The sequence below is a fragment of the Neurospora crassa genome, linkage group I (assembly GCF_000182925.2).
Source record: "Neurospora crassa OR74A linkage group I, whole genome shotgun sequence".
NCBI lineage: Eukaryota > Fungi > Ascomycota > Sordariomycetes > Sordariales > Sordariaceae > Neurospora > Neurospora crassa.
Window position 1 is genome coordinate 4,269,773 of NC_026501.1, and position 14,223 is coordinate 4,283,995.

Below are 14,223 nucleotides of genomic sequence, written 5' to 3' on the forward strand. Positions count from 1 at the left end.
TCTACGCTTTTCGCTTTTCGGCGATCGGTTAGGTGATCGGTTATCTATCATCAGTGGGAGTGATCGACATTTCATATGCTGGCTAAAGGTATGTGATCGATTAGATGAAAGACGACCAAGCGGATGTGAATACTTATATAATCGCGGGAGTTGCGACTTGTCATCCTTCAATTGAAGCCTTGTGTTGAGTAAGTGTGAGGTAAGGTAGTTTTCTCCAGCCAGAACCCATCACTGCATTCCAATGGTCGGCGAAAGTTGAGTTTCTATTGATCCTTTCCGTACGCCAGGACGCCATTCCTCGTCTCGCATTGCATTCTCGCCCACAACATGCGGCACATATAAAAACGTGTGTGACAAGTGTGCGTGTGCGTGACTGCGAGAGACGTGACCAAGTAGATACATGTGGGGATTTTGTACCTCAGTCTTGCTTGTTGTAGTGTAGGTTTGCTGCTGGGTAGGTGGATGAGAACAATCTCAGAGACTTCCTTTATCCTAATTCAAATAGCGATAGTTAGAAAGTATACGGACAAGAGAAGGCATCGGCCAAGATGCAGTTGGGCAGCGTAGAAACAGAAGCGCCTTAGCACTTGGCCACCATTCTCAGATTCCACAAAAACAGAGAGAAAACATGGAGTTGTTTACTTATCACATTCCCCTGGCAACTCAGAAATTTGCGCGCAAGAAGCCTGTGGGAAGATGGCATATTACCGCGCTAACTGAGGAATTTGAGATGGCGCCCATCCATTCCCACTCCGTGTTGCCCCATGTGATGAATGCAAATAACTTGAATTTTGTTATCGCACTTTTCGATGGAAGATTGGCTAGAAGCACACGACTTGGCTATGATCTTACAACGTCGCACAAGTACCTCTAGTCACTATGTCTAGTCAGGTACACTACATACCAGGAAGAAGGGCAGACACATCACCCACCGCTACCTACACACTGTGCCGTCAAAATGCACAACACCTGCATGTGGAGAGTTTCTACGCTGGGAAGGTCGATATGTACCTCATTATAGCACTGACTACGATAGATTATGATTGCTGACGCAAACGTCATCTTCCGGATATCAAGAATATCTGACATTGTGTGTAAGGTTCCTTGACTCCCTGCGGGTTTGCTTGGCTCAGTCTTGGTTGATTGCTTTGCCGGCCTGCTGCCGAATGGTTCATTAAGGGGGGGAGCCACTCTTGGTCTGTGCAAGATGACATGATGGGATGAACCGGTCATTGGTGGTGGTGTTCGTGTTCCATCTCCGAACTGCTCGAAGCACACGCAATGCCGCCAATGCAACAAATGAGAAGAGAAATGATGAAGAAAAGAGAAGCGACAGACGAAAGAGAAGGGACCCCACACTTAACTCCACCGAGGGTATTCCCCGTTCTCCACCTACCTGTCCTGCCAAGCGGGGGATGGTTGGAAGGTGGAGCATTCAGGTGGTGTTTCAAGTTCTAGCGAGGGGAGTCGCGGACAAGGGCACGAGGCAAGACGAAGGATGAAAGAAAAAAGCGAGAGGAGCAACTGAAGGCTTGTCTACAGGGGCAGAAACCATGAAGCTCAGTTCGCATGACAAGTTCGTCGGAGTGATTGCTCGTTCTTTGCATCAGCTCCGGCTTTTCTTCAGTTCGTTGTTATTCTGGGCATGGGTATGGGCATCCAACCTCGCATCAACATGCATCATGCAGGTGGTTCCTGTCGTATTGGCTCGCTCGCCCAATTCTGGAAGTGGATGGATGCTACTGCATAGTAAATCACGGCAACAACATGGTCAACGTACAGATTTGGCGATCGGACCTCGGATCTGGTTGACAGGCAGCCTACCTATCGACGTGAATATCGGCAGAGTGTCTTGTTGATTTTCTTGCTGATTGTTTGTCATTGGCCCTGATGACGACCAGAGGCTCTACCGGATTGCCCGTTACTTATCAGTCATGCTTGATGGAGGCCGTCCACTGACCAGGGTCCTAACTCGTCTCCACCTGCCAGAGAATGTCTCAGACCCAGCCGAATCCCGATCTAGCATCTGCGGAGAACATTCACAAACCCATCCCGATTCCAACGACAGATACTCTAGCTCGTCTCAGCATTACCGCATTAGTCGCCTTCCCATCACGCGCCACTGCACACCATGCCTCTGGGCGAACACGCGAGCTCGCCAGGGACAGGAAGGCTGGAAATGCCCCAAGCGCAGCCGAGGTAGCAGCTGCGAAGTCCGTGTTGGTAATCTTGTTGTGCTGCTCAGACTTCAGCGTTGCACTGCCAATTTTTCTGTTTGCGCCTGAGCCCCCTTTTCATCCCCTCAGAGTCGCCAACTAGGTGTTTCTGCCATGTCCCGACCAAGACCGGCTACTTCCCCCTTGGCCCTGGCGTCTATGCGATCCTAGGTATCCCACGCGAAACGATACATGCAACGGATCAAGCGTCTCCTGCCAGTGCCTGTGCCGTCCCCTGCTCCGGCCCCTGTCCGGCCCATTGGCGCCTCTGATTCGCCGACGACTGCCTCGCGGCACCATCCAGTGCCATCTCCCCTCCCTGCCAGAGTGCCAGATCCCATGCTTCGAGTGGGCGACTACGTCGTCCGCACAATCTCCCGTGTCCTCGTCCTGGTCCAGTCGTTCCAGTGTCTCGGTCCTTCTGTGCCATCCTTCTCCTCGAGTCTCTACCGTCTCTCTCGTCTCCGTCCTTCAGGCCTCGTCTCACCAATCGCTTCCTATCTTCTTCTTCTCCTCCTCCTCCTCCTCCTTCTCCTCTCGTTCTTTTCGCTTTTTTGCCCGTCTGGGATCCGGCTTGTGGTGCTCGACTCTCCTAGTCCTGGGAGCTCAGTGAGGACGACCAAAAGTTTGCTACGAGACCTTGCCTTGTCTCACGCTGATGAACCCATGAAATATCTCCTTGCATCTGCTTGTACGACGACGACAACAACGACGACGCTAGCACAGAAGCATTAATCTGCCAGGGGCTTGCAAGTACCACCAGATTCTCGCCAGAGTGGAAACCGACCAGATTCAGTCCAAGAGTCCGCTTCATATCCCCCGACCCTGCGACACACAGTCACGGGCTCTCGTTTCTTCCCGCTACACAACCTGATCCGGCCAACTGCGAAAGGCCTTCTGTTTCCATCTGTTTTCTCGGAAACATCCAACAGGTGTTCCGTCAATCGATAATTCTCCTTTGATCCGACAAGGGCCGGCCCTCCTGAACTTCCAGAACGCGTACTCACCAGTCACTCATTGTTCTCAACCTTCTCTTTGATTAGAGACTTACTCAGCATCATCATCTGTCACTCATTCTCTTTCATTTTCTGCGAGCTCATCATGTCGCTATAGCTGGCCCGGACATCATCAACAAAGACCTCTTTTCTCCGACCCGGCGGATTCACCCTAATATCCACACCATTTTCTCCCCGTTTGGCACGGGGAGACATCCGCCATCACAGCAAAAATGCCCCTTCCCGAACCGGAAGTTCCGTTAACAAATGCGTGCGCTGTCATCTTCGACAACACGATTTATACGTACTCAGCCGACGCGTTTCAGTCGCTACAGTTAACACCAGGCGCAAAGTGGAAGAAGTTGGAGCAGGGCGAGAAGGTCACGGGCGGCGTTTGCGTAGGGGCGACAACAGGCACGGCAGCGACGTCTTCACTTTTCATTGTCGGCGGGAAGGGCCAGACGGAGGGCTACCAGGGCATCCAAAAGTACACGTACTCGACAGGGAAATGGGAGTCTCTTCAGTTGCCAGCACCGGTAACACAGAATCGGTTACTGCACGGTGCCATCTATCTGAACGCAACGGATTCCATCCTTGTCTACGCTGGCAATCAGGATGGTTCAACTGGCCCATCCACACAAACATATGCCATCGGCGCGTCTCCACCGTATAATGTGCGATCGTTCGAGGCCAGCGTACCGCCTGCTATCAACCCGATTCTCTTGCCATGGTCGGACAGCGAGGCTGTTATGCTCGGTGGCAGCACCTCGAACACACAGGTGATGCTTTTCAAGCCTGAGACAGGGTGGAGAGACTCGGGAGCAACCCTTGCCAATCCTATAGCGAAGGACACATCAGCAATCAAGGCGGCATTGGTGCGCGGCGATGATGGGTCACAAAACCTTTATACCTTTGACATGACACAATCACCCAACATGGTGCAGCGGATATTATTAAGTACTGGCCCCGAGCAACCTATTCAGAAAGCTGGGCCAGCGAAGAAGCGGGATGTTACGATACAGGAGGAAGAACGATCGATTGGCGAAAAGAGGGATGTGCTGAACGTGTTGACCTGGCCGCATTACAACGCAACCCTGGCACCCACCAGCACAAGGAGTAATTATGCGATCGCGCAGGATGCCGATGGCATGGTTGTTTTTGTGGGAGGGAATTCGGAGGAACCTCTAGCCATGTTCAATGCCAGGGACAACACTTGGTATAATGCGACGGACATGTTGGTGGATCAACAGGTGGTTATTGCCGACTTCACCTCTTCGACAACCTTGGAAACATCGACGGCAGCTTCCACGACTGCTTCAACGACGACCTCTACGAGTCTTTCAAAGTCGGAAGCTTCGACGACGCTGGTCACTGCGACCCCCACTGCAGCTTCTTCGGTTTCCCCTGTGAGTGCCGCTACTGCGGCTGTCAGCAGCAACGCTGAGAGCTCGAACGATTCAAGTTCCAAATCCCACACAAATGTTATCCTTGCCGCACTACTGAGTTCAATTTTTGGTCTTGCCATTGTCTTGTTCGCCATCTACTTCTGCATCAAGAGGAAGGGTAGGCAGCAAGCACGCAACCAGACAGGCGATGCAAGGGGTGGGAGCGGAGGACCTAGAGGAGCTTACGACGAAAAGGCTGGTTACGGGTTCCCGCCTGATACTAAGGGTCCCTTCCGTGGCCATGGACACCAGACGCATGATTCATGTGGTTCCATGTCGTCCCTGGCGATGATCGGCTACGGTACAAACCACCAGAAACCGGGCCGCTCTGCCCCTGGCCACAAGCTCAGTATCAGCAACGCCTTCGGCGGGCGCGATTCGGACGACAGCACCTTTAAGGCGTTCAAGAGCTCCATCAGCAAGCCGGTTCCCGTTTCGCAAACCATATCCGCCGAGCCACCAGAGAATCCGTTCTTGGCGGCACACGAAAAGGAAGTATCGTTCGCGCCCAGCCCAGCCCAGCCGATGCCACGGAATCCTGCAGCCGCTGCCAACGTCGACCCCGAGATTCGGCGCAGCTCCGGATGGAACCGGTACTGGTCCGGCGGCTCAGCCCTGAACGTGATCGGACTCGGCAACAACACCAACAGTGCCGTGATCAACCAAGGCTCGCAACGAACCACTGTGGTCTCGGACGTGAGCTCCCGCTACAGCAAAAATACCCAACATAGAATGACCCAGGATAGCGCGACAGTGCCTTCACTTCAAGCTTACGAGTCGCGCGTGTCCTTCAACCGCGTAAACTCGGGCAGCCCAACCATCGCGCATCGCGACCACGATGACGAGAAGCTTTACGAGGGTATGAGTGGCCAGATCGAAATGCCCCGGCCCGTGAGCGGCGTGAGCTCCATCTCGGGATACTCGAGCGGCATTCCCGCTTCCGTGCACGATACCTGGGACCCGACCGAGTTCACGAAGCCATGGGGCGCTAACCGCGCTCCCAGCAGTGCGTACAGCGCAAGCATTTACACGACTCCCCTGGCGCCGGCGGGGAGGGTGCCGTCTCAGCTTGTCCAGCAACAACAGGGGACGCGTCAGCAGGTAGTGCGCGATGACATGAGCTGGCTTAACTTGGGCGGAAAAAATGGCCGGTGATCGGGTTCTGACTCGGTTGTTGCTTCTGTCAGTTTTTTCTCACTAAAAACGTCTGGTCGGCTGCCTGTTGAAGGTCGCTGTTGCTCTTTCATTGTTATTTGTTTGTTCTTCTCGTCGCTCACTCTTCCGGCTGTCTCGATAGAAGGATGGATGATGGCCATCAATAATATCCTGTAATCGCGGCATATCCCGGACTCCCGTTAGTTCAGTAATTTGCTGTTGTTCGCTTGCTCTTGGGTATGAACAACTTGCCCACGCTCCTCAACGAACATGTGGAGGAAGAGGTAGATGAGGAGGGGGCGGAAAGAAATGTGCTGTTTGTCCGCTTTATTTCCCGACTATCGTTTCGGATACCCTGTTATTATCTGTTGCTGGTGCTGGTGTTGGTGCTGTTGCTGTGGTTGTGGCGAAAGAGGAAAGCGGCTGGAGCGGAGGTGTAGTTCTAGGTCAGAGACGCGGCGCCGGTTGTAAGAAGGAAGGAAAGGAAGGTCATGCTGTTTATTAAGTTAGTCCATGTAGGTAGATCCGGCGTTAATCATCATCCATCATAGCGATCATAATCTCTAACCGCCAGTTCTGTTCTTTTACTCGTGTTGTCGTTTTCTTCTTCTTTAGTTTCTTAAACTTTAGGTGTTATTTTATCACTTTCCGTTTCTTACATTGAGCAAGCATTGTTGCATTGCATCAACTTTCGCGACCCAGGTTCGGTCGCAGATAGTTATCTTCGTGTTTTTTTCTTTTTCTTTTTATTTATTTTTCCTCCTTCGGTCTTGTACTGTCAGAATAGGCGTAGTGGACAAATATCATGAATCCATACTACTCTACACCAAAACCCCAATCAATTGATTGAATTACCAGTGCAGAGCTATGCAACTGAACATCAGCAACAATAACAACGACAACAGAAATGTAGCTATACACTACCGCAGGCATCGGGTCAAGTGGCCCATTTCCTTCTCCAATATGAACAGTATACTTCTCGTCCAGCAATCCCTGTGTCTGTCTCCCCGTTGTGTTCTGCATTACGATTGCGTAAGAAGAACAAGACCTGCGGTTTGTCAGGACTCAGGGGGCCAAGGTCTTCTTCTATGTACTGTACATACAGCAGAGTCCCCTGGAACCATATGCGTAAGGTATCATACACCCAAATATTCCCTCGACATCCACAACTAGTTGCATCGCCAGGCGATATTACAAGTTACTGTCTCCCAACAAAGGCCAGCTCCCTTCTATTCTGCAGAAATACATAGCAGTTGGTATATAAACATCTGGTGGTCCATTGTAGTGTTTGGATTGCATGCAGTCTCAGGGGACTTTACAGTACTTTACACTTTTGGTGTACAGGTGTGTATGTATGTATAATGCAGGTATACACTACGTGATACTACGACCAAGACGAGAATCCAATGGGGTTGGAGGAGGCGCATGATGTTGCCTCTTACCATGCAATGCATCTGATGGAACCCCCCACTTCCTGGACGTGGGACTGCGCAGAAGGACTGCTGCAGTTATAAAAAGATTGTAAATCTAGGGACTTTTCTGCGAGTGGTGGTTGCAGCGAGCATCTGCCGTTCACGGAATCGATTTGTAGTAGAAGCACAGTTTTATGTTTCCTGAGTCCGTTCAAGAAGGTCTTGGAATCATCTATAAAGCTTCATTAGATAACGTTCTTCTTCACTCGGAACGGACGGATGTTTCGGGGCGAATGTAGCTGAAGAAACGATGAAGGATTCTCTCCCACGTGCTTGCCATTCGCAAATTAATTTCTCGTCACACTGAATGGAATGGATCTGGAAGGTGTCACCTCACCTCTGACACAGTAGAGGTAGCCCTCGGTCCTCGTCTACTGTCTGTGAGATGACTGTCGGCCCCACTACCTAACCCGGGGAGCTACAATACCTCTTCAATGCTGCAAAATTTGTTAGCGCTGAACTTGAGTAGGCAGGGTATAGAAACAGAAGAACTGATTGGCTTTGCAAGCCGATGCCCTCCAAAGGTGGAGAATCACATCTCAAGCCCACACACATCAACCGCTTGAAGCCCCACTTTCTTTTACTACCTCGACAGCTCGAGTATTACTCGCGATGTTGACCCGCCGTCAGATCCTATTTGACCAACCTAAAAGAGTAAAGTGCTTGCTCCAAGTACTAGTGTGCACTACAGTAACCAACTTATCAGGATTAGATTGTACCAGCGTGCGGACGAACGGCCTGAGGTGCCGCTTGAAAGAGAGGGGGGGGGGGGGGAGGGCGGTTCGTGTTGAAGTAAGGTCGAAGCAGCTGTCTCGCGATAACTGTGAGTGATGGTCTGATCTTGAAGGAAAACAATAGCTGGAAGAGCTTGTCAGATGTTGACATCGTTTCTGCGTATTGCCCGCGCAGTTTGGGTCCCGTCGGTTTTGATTACTTGGGAGGTCTTGAAAGCGGCGTGAAGTTAACATCGGCGGGTGCCTGGAGGTATCCAATTGGTAGGCGGGGCGGGCGGGGTCTAGAATAGATCGACCCGGGCCTTTTTCTCTGCCTTCTTTCACACGCTGCGAGGGGACGTTGGGACGCCCGCCCGGGGCTGGGAACCGCTGAGACTCTTCAATTGTAAAGACCGAGTCCCACATCGCTACATACTTCAATCCAACCGACAGAAAAGAGAAAGCATCGACGAATCCAGTATCTCTATATTCCCGTCATACGCGTCCATTCAAAGGGTCTCTGGCGAGCTACCAATCAGTAGCGCACATCCTGACAATCTTTCGCCGGGTCGCGCAGACCTGATCGCGAGCCCGAACAGTTTCGTCGTCGGCAATAATCTCGGGTCCTCGCTAGGTACCGTTAAATTACGGAGTCACCATAGACGGGACTGGCCCGGCCAAGACTCGAAGCCCGTCGAGGTTATCCGGCCCTTTAAGCGGTCATCCGTCATCGCATTGTCGATCAATAATCAAGTGCAAGGCGACTTGCAGAGCCGCCTGAGAAAGTCCAAAATCAAAGCCGAGTCCCCAACCGCCTGGCCTTGGCCTCAACGTCCTTCGACTCAACTGATCACCCAACAGCCGGTGTCAAAATTACTGGACTGCCTCCGCCCAAAGCGCCGTACCCGTTTCCGTACCCGCACCCGCACCCGCACCCGCACCCGCACCCGCACCCGTGCCCGCACCCGTGCCCGCACCCGTGCCGGACAGCCGGCCGTCCCCGAACCATCTTCAATCCGGACTTTGGACAAAGCCTCCCCAGGAGGGCCTAGCCGGCGGGCGTGATGAACTCCTCATCGTGGAGTGCCCCGGACCACAGTCACCACCCGGCCCTACACACCGCAGCCGATGATGACTTCCACCAGTACTTGGATATAAACGACATGGGCGATCTATCTGACGCCTTGGACTTTGACTTTCGCGACTTTGGGGCTGATCACCATACTGCCCCCCATGCTGGCCGCCATGCCGCCGACCATCTGCTACATCCGTCGGGGGGAGAGCATCTGGACACCCCCATGACTGGTACCGACATGTCCATGATCCTATCGCCCGTAGACCATGCCATGCTCCGACATGGGGTGCAACAGCAACAGCACCACCAGCAACAGCAACACCAGCAACATCAGATGCCCACCATTACCACGACTGCGCCATATCAAAACGCCCCGACGGCCTTGATACAGCCATCTACACCCTCAGAGGCCATCGTCAACACCATCGATGCCCAAATCCAGTTCCTCCAGCAGCAGAAGTTGCATGCTCAGCACCAGCAACTGCAAGAGCAACAGGCCGCCTTCTTCGCTTCTCAACAGAACCACATAGTTCCTCCTACACCTCAGAGCCTGGAACTCACTGCTGGATCTAGTCAGAATTACTATGCCCAGTCGACACTATCTGATCAACACCACTCCGGGCCACAGAAACAGCAGCAGCCGCAACAGGCCATCGACTACAGATATACAAGGATCAAAGACCAGCATGATGTAGGTCTACAAACGTCTGCTCCGTCCAAGTCAAGAAAAAAAAATATCACTAACCAACCATGGCAGATGTCCTTCACCCCGTTGGTATCACCGGCTGTGACCCCGCTGGAGACCCATTTTCCCATCGATACTCCGTTTGCCGTCCCTGGAGCGTACTTCAGCCCCCTTACCTCGCCAGCCTTGCACGCGCAAAATGACGCTTTGGGTATCATTGACCAGAGGCTCGGGATGATGAGCGGGAGCTCGCCAAGGGAGATGGAACTCGAACCACCTGCCATGTCTCAAGCGAGCGTTAGCCCAGGCGATTTGGCTAGGAAGACGCGCAAGAACGCAGTGAAGGCCAGGGCAAAGAGCGGCAGTGGCATCAAACAGTCTCCCATCTCGAAGCCGATACGTAGAAAGACGGCCACCACCCCGATGCTCAACCCCCAAGCTTTGAACCAACTGGTTGAGAATGCAGCACCAAGTCAAGAACGCCAACAACCTCTTACGCCGCTAATACCGACCTCGTCTTCGTCCACAGCTGGTGTAACTGACTCTGAGAATGGGTCCATCTCCCCCGAAAATCTCAACGACGTTGTCTTGCCGGTTGAGATGCCTCCGCCACCACTTCCGAAACCTCGCTCCGCCAAACCGTCCCCTTTTCTGGCACCTCAAGCGAGCGGTAGTGCTGTGCCTATTAATCTCCAGCCGGGGCGGCCTGGAATTGCCTCTCCTGCAACACCAGCATCACTGATGAAACTAAGCTCACCGAGCAATCGCAACCCTTCAGTGGTAGGAACCGGCTCTCATGACCCAATGGATCCCGACCACATTGAGAACTTTGAGCTCCCGGACTCCATCAACTTCTCGTCTGCACCAAAACCCGCCCCTATAATTACCACTCTTGGAACACCGGCTCTCGATCCTCTCCAAAAGGCCGCCGCGCCTCTACAAACGCCAGGCCTCCCACCACCACCTTCTCCTGCGGTGGCCAAGCCTCTGGCACTTCCTTCCGCCGCTCTTTCCAGTCCACAACTGAAGCCCGATTCCGCTCATAGCCTGAAACGGACACCCCAGCTTGCACCCATGGGAAGAAGCAGCAAAAAACGTGCAAGCGTGACCTCCATCCAGATGTCCCCGGCCCTTCGACCCAAGATCTCGCCCAGCATCAAGCCTCTGCTACCAGGAGGTTCTGCGGGTGCCGAAGACGCAGCATCGATCTTGCTCGCCACCAAATCCAACTACCAACGCATCCTCGAGGGCAACACAGTTCCCGGCGTTTCGTATCCCAGCGAGCTTTCTACGAATCTCACATCGAAGCGGACGTCGCACAAGATCGCGGAGCAAGGCAGGAGGAACAGAATCAACTCCGCGCTGCAGGAGATCGCCACGCTTCTTCCCAAAGCTCCTGCGAAGGAGGGGGGAGATGGTGATGGAGACGGTCATAGTAGTAGCGGTGGGGGCGGTGGCAGCGGGGGTGCTGACAGGGAAGATAAGAGGGAGAAGGATAAGGACAAGGCTGGAGGGGGGATACCCAATAGCAAGGCGAGCACGGTGGAGATGGCAATTGAGTATATCAAGCAGCTGCAGAAGGAGGTGGCTGACGCGAACAAGAGGGCGGAAGAGGCAGAGAGGAAGTTGGTGGAGATGAAGATGCAGGGAGGCGCCGCGACGGGGTCCGGGTCATCAGTTGGTGATGCTGGCGATTTGGGTACTCCAACCACGGAGGCTAATCCGGTCGTGGATGAGGACCTGAAGTCTGGCGGTGGTGACGCGATGGATGAATAAGATATCAAGATCGGATTGAAGAGCCTCCACAAACGCACGGCGTTCTTCTTTAACACACGTGTCACTAATCTGGCGTGTACAAACAGGCGAGTCGGGTGTATAAGTGGGCAAAAAAGAGAAAGGGTTGGTTGACTTTCGGGTATAATTATGCGGGTGTTCAGAGTGGGCGAGATCTTTGCTTTTATCATACAAGGTAAACATCTCCCGCGGGTGGATTATGGGGTCAAATAAACATGCAGGCGGTGGTGTTTGGATATACCCCTCCTCTTGAAATAGGAGTACTCAAATAGAAATAATAAGGGAGTCATGATGAACGGGATGATGGCGCTTGACGGGGTGAGGTAACACGAAATTTAGGATCTGTACTTGGGTAAACCGGGATTGTTCTGGGTTTTACCTACCTAAGATGGGTGTTTGGCTTCCTGGTGCTACTGGAGTCTGTGTCCTTGCGAAGTGCTAGCTTGACCTTTTTCACGCAGGTGAAGTTGGGCGAAGGCTTGTCATAGCTGTGCAACGACCAGTCGCTTGACCTGATTAAGTAAGATCAAAGAAATAAGATTGAGATAGGTCATGATAATTCTCATGATAACCCATGTTATCACACAAATTGATCATCATTGCTTGAACATGGAGACTGCTTCATCGCCTCAAGCAACGGTAGGCGAAAGACATGAGTCTATATCATGCCCGAACCACTATTCTCTCATCTTTACTACATTTTTCCAAGGACTCTTGGCCATCGAATTTAGAATCATCTTCACTCACTCCCACAGCTATACACAGCCTCACAAATACGAACAAATCGCTTCTGAGTGAGTAGGTAGGTACCTAGTCATGGAGACAGAAAAGCCAATAGCTCCTCCGTGCACCCACCCTTTCTCTCATCCACCCTCGAATTTACAAGGTACCGCAACGCCGGCTTCAACGCCAGTGAATTATTCACGACCTCTTGATCCTTCAACTTTAACCAACAAGAGTCAACAACCAACTCGCGAGGAGAAGGAAAATAATGAAGAAGCTGCGGAGAACGATGATGAAGGACTAGGAGATATGAATGCTGAGAAAACGCCAGAGCCACAGCTTCGGTCTCAGAAGGGAGATGATGACGATGGGGACGAAGACGAAGAAGAAGAAGAAGAAAACGAGCTCACCGAAGTCTTCCAGATTCTGGCGAATGTAGCGAGAATGAAAGTCTTCGGCGAACGATTGAACAATGCAGAGGGGGGTGCTTTGAGTGGTGGTTTGGGAAAAGCGGGCTGGTATTACGAAGTTCAGTATCTCGGTATGAAGTATCTCGGTATGAAGGGGTCCTTGGAACGTATTGCTGGGGATGGTGTCAGTGATAATGGGGGGTCTTTTAAGGAGGGAGAGAGTGAGGGTCATGGAGACGGGGGAAGAGAAGAAGGGGAGGAAAAGGGACAAATGGAAGAAGAGAAAGGGGAAGAAAAAGGAGAAGAGGAGGAGAAGGAGAGGAAAGAAGAGGAGAAAGGAAAAGATACTGAAGATGACGATGAAGAGAACTACGTTATTATCACATTCCTAGGGGAGCAGACTGATTCAGATGATGAGAGCTGGTACTTCGTTGAAATTACCTCTAGTGACGAAGAGGAGGACAGCGATGACGACGAGGGAAGCAAGGACAACAAGGACACCGAGAACAATGAAGACAAAAAGGGTAACGTAAACAGAAGTGAGACCAACAACGCGAACAATCACAGCAAGAAGGGCAACAAATACGACGGCCATGACTCTGATAACGACGAGTGGCACGACCATCATCATTGTCATCATTGCCAATCGTTCCGTACCGCTAGTATCACCACCCAAACCACCACGACTACCAACCCGCAACAACAATTATACCCCCAACCCCAAGAACAAGGTCGACTTCCCCTCGTCAACCCACCCTTCGAGATACTCCAGTCCTCCCCCACATCCTTTACCATCCAGTTCGCCATCCCCGGCGCCAAGCGGCGGGATATCAGCGTTGCCTATGACCTCGATACGAACGTGTTGACGCTCAGTGGGGTTTTGTATCAGACTGTTCTTTCTGTTGAGGATTCATCGTCTGCTTCTTCTTCTACCTCTTCTTCTCTCGAATCTGAGATCAAGACAAATGGTAAAGATAAATCAAATGCGAGAATAAATCAGGGCTCACATCTCAAGTCGAAAGCCGACTTTGAAGCGGACTTGAAGTTGTGGTTAGCGTATGAACGGGCCTCAAGACCCGCCGGGGTGGATTCAGTATCGGGCTCTGTTTTGCTCCTTGGAGGGTATGGGGAGGAGGAGGAGGAGGAGGAGGAGGAGGAGGAGAAGGGCAAGCAAGGCGGTGGTGGTGATGGTGGTGATGGTGGTGATGGTGATAGCAGCACAGACACCGACGACAGCAATAACAAACAGTCGCAAACCCAGACCCAGACCCAAACTTCTCCGACAACGACGGAAAGAAATCCCATCAGACAAATTTTAGACCAGGTCGACTTCGTTATCTGCTCACCTACCCCTACATCTGAATGTCGATATTCACCGTCATCTACACCTGAAGAACAAAAGCAGCACAAAGAAGTGAATCACGAGAAGATCAAGGCGAGGTTGGAGGATGGGATACCAACAGTTGTTCTCCCCCTTGTTGAGGAAGAGGCCGAGGATGAAAGTATGGTAGGGATGGCAATGTGAATGGGTGGGTTTTTT

The 14,223-nt window shown here is 52.1% G+C and overlaps 3 protein-coding genes across 3 annotated transcripts; all 3 read left to right on the plus strand.

Annotated features, from left to right (window-relative positions):
- Positions 1–2,275: 2,275 nt before the first annotated feature.
- NCU09316 (hypothetical protein) lies at positions 2,276–6,624 on the plus strand. The gene has a single exon (XM_958927.2). The coding sequence runs from the start codon at positions 3,445–3,447 to the stop codon at positions 5,809–5,811; it is 2,367 nt and encodes a 788-aa protein (XP_964020.1). The 5' UTR covers positions 2,276–3,444; the 3' UTR covers positions 5,812–6,624.
- A 2,320-nt stretch (positions 6,625–8,944) lies between these two features.
- On the plus strand, positions 8,945–12,134 carry nuc-1 (nuclease-l). Its single transcript, XM_958864.2, has 2 exons — positions 8,945–9,762; positions 9,829–12,134. The coding sequence occupies exons 1-2, from the start codon at positions 9,061–9,063 to the stop codon at positions 11,530–11,532; spliced, it is 2,406 nt and encodes an 801-aa protein (XP_963957.2). The 5' UTR covers positions 8,945–9,060; the 3' UTR covers positions 11,533–12,134.
- A 25-nt stretch (positions 12,135–12,159) lies between these two features.
- Positions 12,160–14,208, plus strand: NCU09314 (hypothetical protein; the record flags this gene model as incomplete). The annotated part of the gene is made up of 2 exons (XM_958863.1): positions 12,160–12,189; positions 12,508–14,208. The coding sequence occupies 2 exons, from the start codon at positions 12,160–12,162 to the stop codon at positions 14,206–14,208; spliced, it is 1,731 nt and encodes a 576-aa protein (XP_963956.1).
- Between the last annotated feature and the right edge of the window lie 15 nt (positions 14,209–14,223).

What these genes read in the sequence shown, in the direction of transcription:
- NCU09316 (XM_958927.2), top strand. Translation starts at nt 3,445, where the DNA reads ATGCCCCTTCCCGAACCGGAAGTTCCGTTAACAAATGCGTGCGCTGTC.
- nuc-1 (XM_958864.2), top strand. Translation starts at nt 9,061, where the DNA reads ATGAACTCCTCATCGTGGAGTGCCCCGGACCACAGTCACCACCCGGCC. An exon ending in GGATCAAAGACCAGCATGAT is followed by an intron (nt 9,763 to 9,828) that starts GTAGGTCTACAA and finishes CAACCATGGCAG; the next exon opens with ATGTCCTTCACCCCGTTGGT.